The sequence below is a fragment of the Notolabrus celidotus genome, chromosome 23 (genome assembly GCF_009762535.1).
Source record: "Notolabrus celidotus isolate fNotCel1 chromosome 23, fNotCel1.pri, whole genome shotgun sequence".
Classification (NCBI taxonomy): domain Eukaryota; kingdom Metazoa; phylum Chordata; class Actinopteri; order Labriformes; family Labridae; genus Notolabrus; species Notolabrus celidotus.
Window position 1 is genome coordinate 14,757,905 of NC_048294.1, and position 16,394 is coordinate 14,774,298.

Here is a 16,394-nt window from a genome sequence, read left to right on the forward strand (position 1 = left end):
GTGCTGAATGTGCGCTTGGGCTCATGGCAGCAGATTGCTTTGCACTTGTAGCTGTAATTAAAATTATTTCACAACAAAATTCACTGCTATCTTCACCCATGCCTCTTGACTCTTCCCCATCACCTTCTTATCATTACTGCTTTTATGACAGTGGGAATAAACTCTAATCCAAAGTGCTCTTTTCTTGTTGTCCTGCAGCTCTTGAACTGTTGGGAAGGTTGCTTGAGTGCTGAAAGGTAAGCTTTTTCAATCAAATCCTGTGCCAGAAAATGAATTTGTTTTAAAATGAAACGCAAAGACATAACGTAGCATTTTAAGTCTATGTGTGTCTATGTGTGCTCAGTCTCCGGGCTGTGCTAAAGCTAGTTGCAGCAGAGACAGAGCCTCAGAGGACAGAGAGTGAAGGCCTCTCGCTCTTTTTTCTCCCCACTGTTTAATTAGCATGGTCTCAGGGACTGGGGGTGCCGCTTTAGCAATCACGAATCCTGCGCAGCCAATAAGAACTTGTGTTCAAGCACATCTGACAGAGATAAATGGCATGCCGCAACATCTCAGCCTCACCCATCATCTTCGTTAGCCATGCAATAGTGCATTGTGGGAAGACAGGAGAAGTCCCACAAATCTAAGTGGGCATGTGGGTCATTTTATAAGAACATAAATTCATGTGGATGTTACTTTAAAGTGTTTTTGTGTGCAGCTAGTTTGCTAAATAAACCACAAATTCCTTCTTGTTTCCTGTGCATGATTTTGGGTTTGCTGACCAAACCACAAAGTGTAGCGGTGTGGAATCTCTTGAAAGAGTTCATGGTAAGCACATGGGTTAAAATATCATTGTAGAAGGGCCGGAATTCCATATCTCCTAACAAGGCCTGACCATGAACTGCTGCTGACAGAAAGAGGAGTTCTTAGAAGCAAACACTTTCTCTCTTGGTTGGCATTGACGAGACGCCACGAATGTCCTTACTTTCTTCTACATTTCGTGGACTGTCTTTTGTGGTGTCCTCCTCACTGATGCTGCGCTTGGGTTCAAATTGAAACAGTTGAACAGCGCAGATGTTTATCATATGTATAGAAAAGCCCCAACGAACAAGAAAGACAGCAAGTAGATGACATCTCTACCCAGAGAGCATTATAATATAATCAACAGTGGTGATCGATGAGTGCATTTATGTTGCTCTAAATGTAAAAATCTGGTGTGTGTTTTTCACTAAATGACAAATCAGAAAGGACTATTTTGTCCACAAACACGTGACAAAGTTGACACAAACCAAAAGTTCCTCTGCACAGCTTTAAGGGCGGTACTGTTTTGAAGATTGGATAAAAAAGACCATTATTTAAGGAACATATAAAAAAAGATGTGTTATTTAAAAGAAGAACATTCACAAATGCTTCCAGTGAATAATTTATATCCACCACCATCCGAAATGATCCTGTGTTTCAGGCCAGATGCTAAATCTCGTCCAAGTACATGCTAATGGGTCCAGGACCATCACTTTATGTGGGCACAGAAACAGAGATTCATCCATTCCACCAGCCTGAATCACACAGTAAGATTGCAGAACATCGCCCACATACTGAAAATAAATAAAAAAGCCTATTTTTAGGCCAGCTCTGGTAATAGCCACTGGTGAACTTCCCAGTACAACGGAATATGACAATGAATCACCTTCAAATTCAGTGCCTGCTCCAGAACAAAAACTGAAGTCACTGGGCTGTACTTAGTCATAGTTTCCAGTCCAAACATTGAACTGTTTCAGTTTACATATTTTCCTCTTAACAAAGCTTACGGCAAAATTAATGTTTACATTAAAACAATTAGTTGATTGGGAGTTTGCTGGAGTTTTGGCTGGGGCAGGTATAGAGAGAACCACTGTAATCTAAAACATTGACTATATTAATACAGACAGAACTCACCTTAATCTTCATTTATTGTGAGAAGTGAAGCCAAAATACCACCTCACTGGGTGCTGACATACTGGGCTGGTGGAGCCAAGGAATGCGCACAAATTATCTGGCTGGTGGAACGACTATTAGTGTAGTCACCCCATTTTCTAATGCTTGGACACAAACCAACAACCTATACTGCAGCCTGTCACCAGGTGGAGCTCTCGAAGTTGTGGCTTCAATTGTTGAGCTGCTCATGATTTTATAGTTTATACAGCTCCCTTTGAAATCTGACGAGTCATTCCTGGTCCCATCCTGTAATCCTACACTATACTTGGCTATTTGCCCTGTCAGAGGAGGGACATTTGTGAAAAAAATGGCTATTTGGGATGTGTTGCAACCATAGACTGTATAAAATGTGGACGTAGTATCCATAACGTCATCCATCTGTTTCTGAAGCTCTGTTTTGAGGCTGATCTGCGGTGGCAGCCATATTGCTGCTGTCGAGTGATTGTGAAATAAAGAGGTGGGTTTTGAGCCTCCTAGCCAACAGCTACAGTGTTCCCGCCTGTCAATCAAGTCAGCTGTGTTTCTCATTGGAAGACTCGTAATCTCAATATCTTTGAAATTGCTGCATTTCAAAAAAAATTCACCCCTCTGTACAGTGTGTGCAGATCGGGAAATTAGCTATCCAGACTACACTCGTCTTTGGGACCAGGCTGTAAACATGTTTATTTCTGCTGTAAAGATCGTCTTTTTTGAATTGGTGTGTATGTTGTTTCCGGTACTTCTGGAGCCACCCTCAAGTGGATCCTCGATAAACTGCAGTTTTTAGCACTTCCGCATTGGACTCATATTTTCAGACCGGAGGTTGCCACTTGGTTGCAACCAGGCTACTAGTAGCATTCTTTGCAATTAAAGGCAGCACATTTCCTTTTGTTTGAACTTAATAATGAGTTTTAACATATTGTCTTGTTTAGTCTCAAGAGACCTAAGCTCATTGCAGACAGGGTAAATTAATAAGCGCTATTCTTCCGTGTTTGTGTGTCCACATACTTCTTGCCACCCCAGTCAAAAGAACCCAAACACACCTCTGCTGATGGCTATAACCTTTAACCGTTTAAAAACATTGCAATTAATCAACCAGGGTCTAGGATTTGTGGCATAAAAATATTTCATAAAGACTGGACGAATATCAAATACTGTCCAGAACAAGCCTCTGACTGAGGGATAAAGTACATGTGCCAAACACCAGGAAGTTTTATAACACACCAAAATGGAGGGTGTCATCAGCATTAAAGAATATCCGTCATATTGTGGCACCTTTTTAAGACTAACACGCTCTTCATTTGTGGGTTGGTTTCAGCTGTAATTGCTGCAGCCTTTTCCCCTGTCTCCTTTTTCAGTGGATCATAGTAGAGGAGCACTTTGTAGCAGTGGGGGCATAATTAGTGATAGGCCTTGGACATGTCATACTCTGTTAGTCAGCCTCACTTTAATTCCTTTGTCTCTCCTCTGCTCATAGCATTTACTCAGGCTGTGTGTGTGCCAAAGTGTCTCTTTATTCAGATATTACTGTGTGTGTGTGTGTGTGTGTGTGTGTGTGTGTGTGTGTGTGTGTGTGTGTGTGTGTGTGTGTGTGTGTGTGTGTGTGTGTTTGTGCACTTAATATATCCAGTAAATTATATTTGACCCTATAAAATGCAATATTAGGGTTACACAGGAGGGTATTTGATCAGGATATAAGTCTGTCCTTGCATGGCTGTGTTTCTGTGTTTGAAGAGTTTGTAGGATACCTGTGTGAGTGGCCCTTTGATTTCAAAAGAAAATAAATCATCAATTTTGTCTTCATCTGAACTAGAAAGGCTTCAATATATTGCGGCTCATGAGGCTCATTTTGGCTACAATTAGAGGAAACCCTTTCAGGCTTTCTGTGTTCCTTTTCAAGCAGCTCCCTGTAGCAACAAAATGCATAAAAAAAGGTTTTGTTTGACGCCAAAAAGGTAGACCGCTGATTACTGTCAGAGGATGCTTTTTGGCTTGATGAATGTGTGTCTATGTGTGTGTGCGTGTGTGGAGTTTGCAGAGGGGTTTCTCAACCCAGGCTCCTGATGTGAGGGATGAAAGCCGCTTTGAGGCTGCTGTACACGGCTAGGAGGAGAAAGCTTTTCCTCCGCCGCCACCTTCCTTATGCTTTTCTTCAATTTCCCCCTCTCACTACTTCATCTAGCTCTCTCGTTCTCCCGCCGCTATCTCCTCTTCACCGCCTCTCCTCCGCCCCTCTGTTGTTTCCCTATCCAATTTTCCCTATACATTCAGCCCACTCTTCCTCTGGAGCCCTTTTCCCCTGCCGGAGCTGTCTTCATGCCTGCGCTCATCTGTGTCAGCCTCTCTCCGTCCTCTCTGTTTTACTTTTATCCCTTCACTCCTGACCCCGCTCTCTTTTTCTTCCCATGTGAGGCTGGCAGGAGTGAAGGACAAATGCAGCATGATGATAAGACAGAGAAACATTCTAAGAATTCAGGGATTACAAGCATGAATGTAAAAAGTCTGCGTCCAGCACATCATTCATGTTTTAATCAAATTTTCTGCCTGTCACTTTATACTCAAGTTTGTGCAGCAAGTGTGGCTTAAAAGCACAACGTATTTCAAGATGTTCTCTCACAAATGTGGAGCATGGGGTTCAGGTGTGTGCCCAGAGCCATTTTAGGTATTTTTCCTTCAGCCACAGCACATGGCACTCTGCAGATAGCAACCCATGTGCGTCTGTTCTTTTATCACGCTATATTAGCTTTACAAAGAAGAAAAGAAAATATGCTGTGTGTTTGGAGGTGAACCTTGAGCTTGAAGTTCAGTCGCACAAAAGGCAGATTTTTGAAGCCCTTCTTATTGGATAATTCCTCAGATAAACTCCTGACCCCACAGTCGGTACCAATTTTATCCAAGATGAAGAGGCAAGAGTTACTGATTTAGTAAATGCAGAACTTTTGCACACAAAATATGTTATTGACCGGCTTATACTACAGTGGCCGACATGAACAGTCTGATCGATCATCATGAAGGGAATCATGCTACTTAGGCCCAAAACAGATGCAACAGTGGAAATGTGCTGCAAATGAAAACAAGGTGCTGCAAATTGCTGAAACAACTGCATTAACAGCAAAAATGCTGCAAATACACAAATGACGTGCAGGCTAAACATATAAAAAACAGAAAGCAACTGAAAAAGATAATCACTGCAAATCAAAACTTTACTACTGAAGTGCTCCAGGCCTGTGGGGGCGCTAAGTGGAACCAGTGTATTATTGACAGGACACAAAAGAAGACTACACTACTTTCAGACCATGTAACTTTAAATGCCACTAGAGCAGAGTGGCCAAGGGTGGCACCCCTTAAAATCCAATTGACCCCAGGGGCCACCCCAAAATCCTAAACTATGATTGGCTGTTTGCCTTGTCACAGGTGGGGTTTTTGTTACAATCTATCATTTGAGATGAGTTAAAAGGCTGACAGTAGATTTCTTTATAAAAATTGTGACTTTGAAAAAACATCTTTTGTGAGTCCTAAAAGAATTGAGCTTAGAAGATTTATGCCACTTTGTCATGTTTTTTTTAAGTCAAAAGGAATTTAACAACTGTTTAAAGGTGAAATATTATGCTCTTTTTCATCAAAATATATTGGTCTAAGAGGTCCCCAAAACATGTCTTTAAAGTTTATGCTCAAAAAAACACTTTGAAATCAGATTTTGGCATGCCTGTAAACCCCTCTTTTTCAGCCCTGCTCAGAACAGTCTGTTTTCTCTCTGACCACGCCCCCTCAGGAAGTGGATGTGGCCTCGGCTCTCCAGCACGTTGATCTAATGTTTACATGTTGGCTGAATATACACGGCTGCTCACAGACCCGCGTTACTTCAACCCTCTGAATTTGATCCAGAATCTGATCCTGACGGAGAGGTGCCTGTAGCAGGACCAGTGTTTCTCGTTGTTTTATTTGCCAGTATGTCGACGTGTGTCTTGGTACACAGCTACAAACATGTAGCTATGTGGCTATGCTAACTTGCGCTAGCACTTTCCATGAAAAATGAAAATTATCCACTAGATCTTCAAATCTGCAGACGAGGGGAGTAAAACCGACCTTTGAGTTTATTAAGGCAGCCTACAACTAGCATGCCTCCCTCCTAAGCTCCTTGATAGCACACGTGTGCAGGTAATGAAAAACGGAAGAGGGGTTGAGTTGTATTTTATACAGTCTATGGGCTGAACAAGCTCCGAGCTCTGACTTCCGTTACAGACCGGATGTCGTTATGATGTATGAAAAACACAGAAAACTGAAACGGCTCGTTTCAGCACACATTAACAGAAAGGTGGAGAAATCAAAACAGGGGCAGAATGGATTTTTTTCATTTTCAGGGGGGTTTATAGACATGCCAGGGAAACATATTTCAGGTAGAAAACCATTAAAAAGTCGATTTTGCATGATATGTCACCTTTAATACTTTAATGAAAGTAGGTTGGGAAGACAGAGTAAATGTTATTTATTTGTAAATGCACTGGCCACCCCTGCCTATGTGAGCGTCTCAGTTGGGCCACCCCGGTCAAAAAGTTATGGACACGCCCCTGCATGTCCTACTGTGCCAACTTTATAAACATATAAATAAAACCCATGCACCTGTATTCAGAAACATTTTCTGATAGACAGAAAGCGTTGCTAAAGTAACTGCTACCAGTGTAGCTTTGGCCAGCTATGGTTCTCAGTTAGCCATGCAGCTAACAGGACTACTAGCTACCTGGTGTCCCACTCTGATACTTTGGTCGGTCTGTAGCACTTACAGGAGCTTCAGACCGACCAGATATTTAAGTCGGAAGGCCTCGGGTATAGCGTGTTGCTTGTTAAAGTGTTGTGGTTAAAAACAGGGAGGGAGTTTAAAATTATGACAGCCGAGAGACTTACAACGAGCCTGTTCTGGACCCACTGCCCTGGACCAATTCTCCTGTAGTTGTGCCAACCACCCCCACTGGTCACTATTTGTCTTATTTCACTTTTCAGTGAAAGCAGCACTTCACAAGGTTTGTTTACCTAATAGTTTACCGCTGTTTTTTTAAAAATGTATGGTTATGAACTAATGAAGGTAAAAAAGCTGTTAAAAAGTGGCATTGAGGTGCTCGCTTCTTGGAACGCCATCTTCAATGCAAAATACCATAACACCTTAAAATACCTGTCTCAGAATGTTTTACTAGTATTTTGGTCACACAGGTAAAAAGGACGCAGCCAACTTCTAAATATAAAAAACAGAATTAATAATGTGTCTAATGTACCAAATTTTACTGTTAGTATTTATAGTAGGTACATTTTAAGCAAATAAATAGGACTATGTATTGTTGAATAAATCCCAAGATTGCATCAAGGTTGTTTTTTATTACAGTAGACCTTTATTCTTTCACTTACACCTCATTAACTCACAGACTTTGGCTTTAGCTTATTCAGACTCCAGATACACATCAAAGTCCACCAGCTGCACAAAGCTTTCTTGCTCTTGACTATCTTAAGTAGGACTTATTTTCTGTGGATTTAGGGTAAACGAGGACTGTTTCAAACCCATAAATATGGCTGGCTGAGATAAAGGTACAGCTAGTAAAAAGATATTTCTGGAGGAGAATTTAGAAGTTACAAGGACATTGTACAATCAATATTAAGTGGAGAAACAGCAGGCAAAACGTGCCTTTTCATTGCTTTCTGTGGTCTCTAAAAGCCCTTCAGTACCATGTCAGTACTTCTCCACCAATTTGGGAACAAATCAAAGGTCATGTTTCCCTTTGGTGTGTCCTTTTTTTGAGTTTGCGGGTAGGTTAACTAACATTATCAAGCTTTAGAGGTGTAGTGTAAAACATTTTTTGCCAGTCTGACTCAATTCAGTCTAGAGAAATGAAGCTTGTGATTATGTAGTATTTAAAAAAATAAAATTAGCATATATTTTCATAAAACATAATCATAAAACAACTCATATGTTGTCTTTGCACTATTGTTAATCAAATAAAAATTCTGATTTTAGTTTTATTGCTGCAGGACACCCCTGATAAAGAAACCTCAGTCTTACTTAAAGCTCCTGAGAGGAGTTTTTAGCTTGTTATGAAACAGACTGAAATTGATATTCATGTCTCTCTGTGACCTTAAGAAGCAAACAAGACCAATAACAAGAAGAGTAATTATTTTGATATAGTTTTTTGTAATGTTTGAAACCACTGGTGGGGGGTAGGTGTCAGGCCAAGGAAGAAACCGCACACTGCAGATTCAGCCTTTTTTTTTGCAGCCTTTAGGAGCTTTAAATAAAGGATGGATTTAAAAAATGATGCAAGGGAAAATAAACAAACCAAAAAAGGAAAGATATTTGTGCTAAAATGTTAGGGGTGAATATAAAAAGATTAGTCAAGTAACAAGGTATTTCTACTCTGTTGACTCCCACCTTAGAATATACATGACTTGCCCATAAGAATCAATCAACAATGATCCAATAATTCTTCAGAGATTTCCCCTCAGACACATATCTTAAGAGAGCCATATCTCATCCTGCACTCAAGCTGAGGCTTGTGTCAATCCCATGTGCTTATACTCGCTCATACCTTGGGCATTATGAGCCTGATTGTAATTCTCCGTCTACTATTTGAAGAGCCCAGGCCGCTTGTTTTCTATCGATTTTATTTACAAGGCTTCTATATTTTACTCGGTGCAAATCAGAGCAATTGTTTCCAAGTGCATGCATGAATCAATGCTTTCCCTGGAGAACTGCGCCGGGGACTGCATGCAGGTCAATACCTCCAATTTATGTTTTAATTACGATGATCTACTAAGTGTTGGGGAGCTCGGCCTTGCTCTCGCAGCCGGGATCAACGAGCACAACAGCATGCTTTGTATTGTGCATTGAGTTTTACTGTCTACAAATGCAGACAGAGGCTGAGGTGGCATTCTTCAACCTGCACTGAATCTAATTGTTCCGGGTTTTTTTAAAGGAATGTTTCACATTTTGCATACATTTTAAGAATGCTGTGTTTAAATGGGAAATTTGTAAGAAGAGTTCTATCCACATATGAGCATTATGTTGACTTTCAAAAGCCACTAAAATACCACCAAGCAGTTTGTTTCATGATTTGTCATCAATTGTAGCTCAGACAGAGTATAAAAACAACAACTGCTCCGCTCTGACAGCCTTGTTTGGCAATGTGGCTCCAGACTGGATTTTATACCCCCTCCATGTTTGTTCTGTGCTGTTTTTGTTTGGCACAGTCGTATATCATTTGATCGCTTGCCATTAGAGGTGATTGCTTAACTCAGTACGCCATATAAGTGGCTTCTGGCAGGCCTGAAAGCTATAAATTTTATCGACTCCTGTAATTAGGACAGATCAATAAAAGGCAGTTTCTTTCACTGCTTCCAAAGGACTGTAGTGGTTGGTGCACTTCTCTGGGCCTTGCTTCCATTGCTGTCACTCAATATTGTGACATATAGGAGCCAAAGAAAGCCGGATAGTGTGCTTTTATGGTGTATTTTACAAACATACATATAGAAAGCACAGTAGCTTTTACTGTATCCATCCAGAATTGTGGAGAAAACAATACCCTTTGCTAAAAAAAATACCACCAGGGTTCCATTCTGCTCTCTGAGATTTTCTTCCACAATGATTTGTTGCTGTTGTTTCGTGTTACGCCATTTGCAGATGCTTCACCAGTAATACCTATTATAATACAGTAGGAAAACGGCCCCATAGTGTGTTGCTGTCAAGCCTCTTAAGTTGATAGCTGTGTCTTTGCACACTGCGGGAAGAATCCCTTTCTGTCAAACAACAGCTGGCGAAGACAAGATGATGCGGAGGGCCACGGACGAGTGAGCCATCAAACCTCCGTCTCTGACAGGAATTTGGCAAGCCGCGTTTCATAAGAGTCTGTCTCACTCTGCCCTGCTTTTATGGTGCATGAATCAATGATAATTGCGCGGTGTTGCAGCTTGAATGGTGGAAGTATCCCCCATGCAGCAACAGGCAAAAAAGAGGGGGTGGTTTGGAGGGAGGGATGGATCAAGGAATACCCAGAAATTAGCATGAATGGAATGAATCACAGTTCCCCTGGGATTATGATTCATTAGCTGGAAAATGTTCATTGCAGGAGGCATTGGCAGCACAGCACCAATACAACTCATATAAATTATAAGGAGTGATGAGAAGCGAGGTTACCCTATATGGATGACGCATGCTTTTGTTGACTTGGGTTCAAAGAGGAGATGTGAAAAGCAGTGACTCCATGAGCTGTTCTATGATCCAGTCAGGTGTAGAGGCCAAATGGAAAAATTCCCTTTGGAGACTTTTTTGTTATTATCTTTGTATTTTACCCAAGCTGTGCTCAAAATGTTGCAAATGCTCCTAAGATTTGATCAAACATGCCTCTCAAAAGCTTTCAAGCAAACTGTGAGACCGAATCAAAGCCCAACAACCTTATCCTCAGCTCCATCAGGGCCTAATTCCAAACCAAACCAAGCTCCCATTCTCCTTTCCCTTATCCCCTCTGAAAAGCTCAGTGATTAGAAGTAGACTTAAAGTCGACCATAGCACCCCCTCCCACCTCACCGAACCCCTTCCCCGATGGGGCCGTCTTGAATCCCCCAAAGCCTCTGCCAGTTTATCAGCGGGATCAGAAAGTCTCCCCGCCTCTCCACGTCAAACAGCAAGCCCAATGTGCTCCGAGGCCTTTCGGTGTAATCTCTGTGGCTGTCGACAGATCTAGCGAGGGGTCAGCTGTGATAACAGGATCACTCAGGTGGAGACAGGGAGAGGGGGGGACCGCTAAAGAAAGGGACAGAAGATGGAAAGAGAGAAATGTGGGCGAGTGCAAGGTGAGTGTGGAGCTGGCAGTTCAGATGGGGGAGAAGTTTTTTGAAGCAGCTGCAAAGCCTCAGCATGGAGCAAAGAGTTACGTGCCCACACATGAACTCAACTGCATGCCAAAGCAAACTACCCTACTGTTTTTTTTGTAGACGGTAGCTAAGGATGGAATAACATATCACTGAAAAACAATTTTAATCTGATCTAATCAAACTGTCGGAGTCAGACAATTCCAGAACAGGAGGATCAAAACATTTTCTGAGGCCAAACCAAACCTCAAAACACACAACTCTGATCAACATCTGAGACACAGATGGAGAACTTCCTGACACATCTTTAGTTTGTAAACCAAAATAATTATTGATTAAAGTGGGCCTAGAGCTATGTAGTGAAAATAATCCATCCACAACCATGCCACAGTTTGTCATCAACAAACAAGTGAGAATGGGAAATTGTGAAAGAGACATTTTAAATTGTATTTGTACTTTATATAAATCAATCAATCAATCTTTATTTGTATCGCTCCAAATCACAACAAACGTTATCTCAAGACGCTTTTACAAACATAGGAGGTCTAGACCACTCTTTGTCAAATTATGAACAGAGACTTCAAGACAGGGGTAAGACTCAGTTTAATCCCACCTTAATCCACCATTAGCATTGCACTTCACAATGTTTAGCTAGTTACAGTGGCGAGGAAAAACTTCCTTTTAACAGGCAGAAACCTCAGGCAGAACCAGACTCATGTTAGACAGCCATCATGCCTCAACCTCTTGTGCCCACCCGCAATACTTTCAATGCCCACCAGAGGTGTGAGGTAAAGTCTTTGAGAATAATTGTTGTAAACTGTTAGCAAGTATGCTAAATCTTTGATTGTTTCAGTGTTAAAAGGTGTGGAATGTATGCTGTAACTATCTAAATTCATACCGATTTGGTTTGTATTGTCGAAAAGAAAAAGTCAAGTCACAGTGCTGTGCATCACGCATAAAGGCCCACCGCCCCTCTCTCAATGGGGTGACACACTAATCCATTCTACTGCTGTGTTCTTGAAGCAAATGTCTAAACCTGAAACCCAACCACTATCTATCAGAATTTTAGCTAAGCTGACATCTTAGACCCAGTTGTTAAATTACTTCAGAGGCTAATATTAACAATAGCTGGATGCTAACAGTAACTTCATCAACAGTGGACACCACTTTATCCTCTCTCTTACTTCTCTGAGTGAATCTTACACAGATGTTTGCCAAAGTTTGAGCTTTCTCTGTCTTCTCCTTAATGGTTTTTTAACATATCTATCATGTTTCACTGCTCTTGTTTGCATTTTCGGTAAAATCTTTGAAAGCTGAACTTAAGATTTGTAGCATCTCTGTCAGGAGCTGAACAAGATGGAACATGCAGGGGAACACAAGTGTTAGCCCTTGCTCAAAACTCAATACATTTTTAGGGCCTTCTACAAAGAAGCTAACAAAAATGATGTAGCAGTTGATGCCAATAAATAAGTCAGACTCCTCCTCTCCATCTTCGCTGTCCAAATGCAGTCAATGCTTGAGTCCGAGTCCAAGTCATGAGCGCTCGAGTCCCAGTCAAGTATTGTGTCCTGAGTTTCAGAGTTTCAGGACTAAAGTACGAAAATACAGCCTGAAAGGGTCTCCAAAAATAGTGAATCTGCAGGATCCTGAGTTGTGTCTGCGATCTTGATTTTGAGACACATCTGGTTGACTTAATCTGGCTGGCCAGTGGGTGGCAGTGTATGGGCTGGCTGACAAATGTCCACTGAAGTGGGTAATAAGAACCCATTTCCCCAAAAGTCATGCATTTCATAGAAGATGGACTTTGAACAGCTGTCCACTGTAGCAACCACAGTGTGTTCAAGGCTGAATAATTGATACAAAAATAGAACATTTAACTCTCATATTCATCCGTAATGTAACTGATACAGAATTTGAACGGCAGTATTAGCACTTGAATGGACCAAAATAAACTCCTGCTGGGAGAAATATAATTTTGTTCTAACTATTACAGTGGAAATAATGGAAAATTCAATACTGGGTTACAAACTGAGCCCTATTTGGCATGGCTGGATGCCTGACGGAGCAGTGAGGCGCCCTGACAGAGCTACTTTGGCCTGTCTCGCCCAGTCTGCCTCTTGCTGCATCCACTAGCACTCTGACCTGGCATCTTATTAAAACTGCCATCAGCCATAGGGAAGTGGAGAAAAAAAAGGAACAGCAGTGGACATAAATAGTGGAAATAAATGGAGAAAGTGAAAGGTCATAGAAAAGTGACAAGCTACAGTATCAATTTTCCGCTTGGGCATCCATCTGACACACATAAGCCATTACTTACACCCTTTCAAACATGCTAGAATATAAGTTTTACAAACATATTTTGTATGCAAACAGCCACACCAACATTCATAGACTCTCTCTCTCTTTTTCTGACTCTCTCTCTCTCTCTCTCTGACACACACACACTGAGAGGCAGCATGGTAGGCAGTGACACAAAGCTAATGCCTTGTCACACAGGCTGTCAGCAGATTAGCCAGTGGATTACACCCCAGCCATTAGATGTGCACAGAGCGAAAGGCCACAAACATGGCAGAGAGGGAGAGAGGAAAGGAGGCGAGAGGAGAGAACGAGGCTGGCAGTGATTGGGCATATTCTGTATAGGAGAAGTGGAAAAAGTTGAAAAAGAGATGAAAGGAAAAAAAGGAGAAGGCTGGTTAACTGTGCGTAAGAATAAGTCTGGGTGACACGCAGGAAATGTTAGAGAGGAAGATGTAAGGATAAGAAAAAAGTGGGATTGGGTCAAGAAAATTTGTAGCAAGGGCAGAGGTAACAAGATAATCAGATGGAGGAGGGAGAGAAGGTAATAACGATGATGGGGTGGGGAAGGGGGGTGTGGAGAAAAATCTGAAAGAGGAGAGAAGAGAAATTTTACTGTGTGCAAGTGGAAAAAAGACAAAGCAAATGGATAGGAGGAGTGGAGGTGATAAGAGGAGGGGAAAGAGGATGCTAGAGAAACAGAAATAGAAGGAAAGAGAGGAGAAAGAGACGGAACAAGTGCAGAGATAAGAAGGAAGAGATGGGATGTGAAGCATCAGAGAAGAGGATGATGAATACTCTGCAGTGTGTTACATACACACAGCACACAGACAAGAAAAATAGAGGGTTAGGAGTAAAAGATGAAGAGTTTGTCAGAGAAAACACACAGATGGATTGCGGGAAGGACAATGGGATGAACCAACACATTCTTTCACCGAGCTCTTCAAAAGCTACAGCTGGTTGGTAACACAATGCTTTAAAATAGTGCCACTTGAGTTAGCAATATGCTACATCCAGTTAGACTGTCTAATAAAGCAGTCAAGCTAGTTATAAAAAACTGACGCTAGTTCCCAATTGCAACACTGCAGTTCCTTGAGTATCCACATGAGGCTTCAAAAGCAAAGGAATCCCAGTAACTGTTCAAAGAGCATTATTAACAATGTTTAGACTAGATTTTTATGCAACATCAGTTTTCATTATATTGAGGCTAAGAAATACGTTTTTTCAACATTTTTCTAGTTACAATGCTGTTCAGAAGTTAGGTTGAGTCAGCATTTCCATAATGGCGTATGTCATCATTGGACTTCAAAACCATAGACTGTATAAAATATGGACGTAGTATCCGTGACGTCACCCATCTGTTTCTGAAAAGCTGTTTTGAGGCCAATCGGTGGTGGCAGCCATATTGCTACTGTTGAGCGATTGACGTAAAGAGGCGGGCTTTGAGCCTCCTAGCCAACAGCTATAATGTTCCCGCCTGTCAATCAAGTCAGCTGTGCCTCTCAGTGGAAGACCCCCCCCGTACAGTGTGTGCCAATCGAGACATGAGCTATCCAGACTACACTCATTTTTTGTACCAGGCTGTAAACATGTTTATTTCTTCTGTAAAGATCGTCTTTTTTGGATTGGTGTGTATGTGGTTTCCGGTACTTCCAGAACCAGCCTTAAGTGGATCTTCAATGAACTGCAGTTTTTATCACATCCGCATTGAACTAGTATTTTTAGAACGAAGGTTGCCGCTTGTTCAAAACATGTCTCCAGAACCAACTGGTGAAGTCACCAAGAGTGTGTTCACGTTGTATACATCAGTGGTGTTGACATGGTTACTTGACGCACAACATCCATTAACTAAGTTTGACAGCTGCAAAAACAGTCTCACTTCATTGAAGATTATTCATCAAAACTACTTGTTGATACAGACAGTGATGTCTCTTCAAGACCTAAAAGAGCAAACTAGAACATTCACAATTATTTTAACAGTTCCTGTAAGGTAGTTTTTAATGACTGTAGACATGTCACTTTGTCCACAGGGGACGTCAAAATCAACACAGACCGATAATCGTTCACAGGAGCTTTAACTAAACTTTTTTAATTGAAAACTTTTGCCCAAAACTAAAGTATTTTTTAGATTTGGTAGCCATTCCAATGCTATTGTTACAGTCTTCATCAGTGTCACCCTCATTTGTTTTGTTTTTTTAATAACTTATCCCATTGGAAGTGGATTGATTAGAATCCATTTGTATCCACTTTCACAATGCCACAAAAATGAGAGAGATTACTGTTAAAACTGCTGCCAGTACAACTTGCAGTCTTTGTGAAAGGCTTTAAAAGACACGCTGTTACTCGTCAAATGTGGACACACTGCTTCCTTAGACGTTACTATAACTGCAGATGGCAGCAATGATGACAGCAGTATCAGAAACTTTTCAAGCACTTATCTGTTCAACTTTTACCACAACACTTTTGTGTCACCATCTGCCAAGTAGGAAGAAAAGAAAGCTACTCCCTGCATTATGAGACAATATCAGTCAGGCGGATTCTTTCCTGCTTTTTCAATCAGTCTGGTTTCTCATGGCGAGTGTCAGGCCTTCTCAGTTGGTGTTTCTTTTTATGATAATCTCCTTCAATGCCACTACCTTCACCACCTACAGCCCCCCCCCCCCCCCCCCCACCACCACCACCACCACCACCACCACCACCACCACCACCACAAAACCGCTTTGCAGATGTAATGACACGTAATTGTCTGCTGGATTTGCCTGTGAGGAGCTTCATTCAAGATGGTATTTGTGCAAGAATGGAAAAGGGGAGATGTCAAGCTAACGGGGGCTAATGCGAAATTCTGATATCCTTTCAGAGTGGCAATTGTGTTTAGAAATGCCATGAGAAGCATGTCATACCGTGTACACACAGAAGGCGTGTGTTTACTGTGTAAATTGCATGTATTGTATACCTTTGAGAACACAGTCAGTGATTATTCTTGAGGTGGGAAATGCTTCATGTGTGTGTGTGTGTGTGTTTGCATGTTCTATGTGCTGATATTCATGTGAGCATTATTGTGTTTATGCATGCATACATGAGAGTAAATGTGTGAGTGTATGTGTGTGTGTGTTTGACAGTCAGGCTGATGTCATTCAGGACGCTTTAGCTGGTTGAGTGATTTGAATGTGTGCTGCAGAATGAGCCGAGTCTCAGAAGTGCCAGAGGGAGATTGAAGGGAGGTTTGGGTAGAGGGAGGGCGACTAAATGTGTGAATCCCCGCGGGAGATTTTAGACTGTTTATTATGATAAGCCTGTGTACGCACACATCCGCCGAAAGC

At 41.6% G+C, this 16,394-nt stretch overlaps 1 protein-coding gene across 1 annotated transcript in view; it reads left to right on the forward strand.

The window, feature by feature from the left end:
- Nucleotides 1-16,394, forward strand: part of LOC117807284 (receptor-type tyrosine-protein phosphatase delta-like) — a 429,954-nt gene that overhangs the window by 264,297 nt on the left and 149,263 nt on the right. The window contains exon 8 of the mRNA XM_034676508.1: nt 199-236. Coding sequence (XP_034532399.1) covers nt 199-236 — 38 coding nt within the window. The remainder of the gene's footprint in view (nt 1-198; nt 237-16,394) is intronic.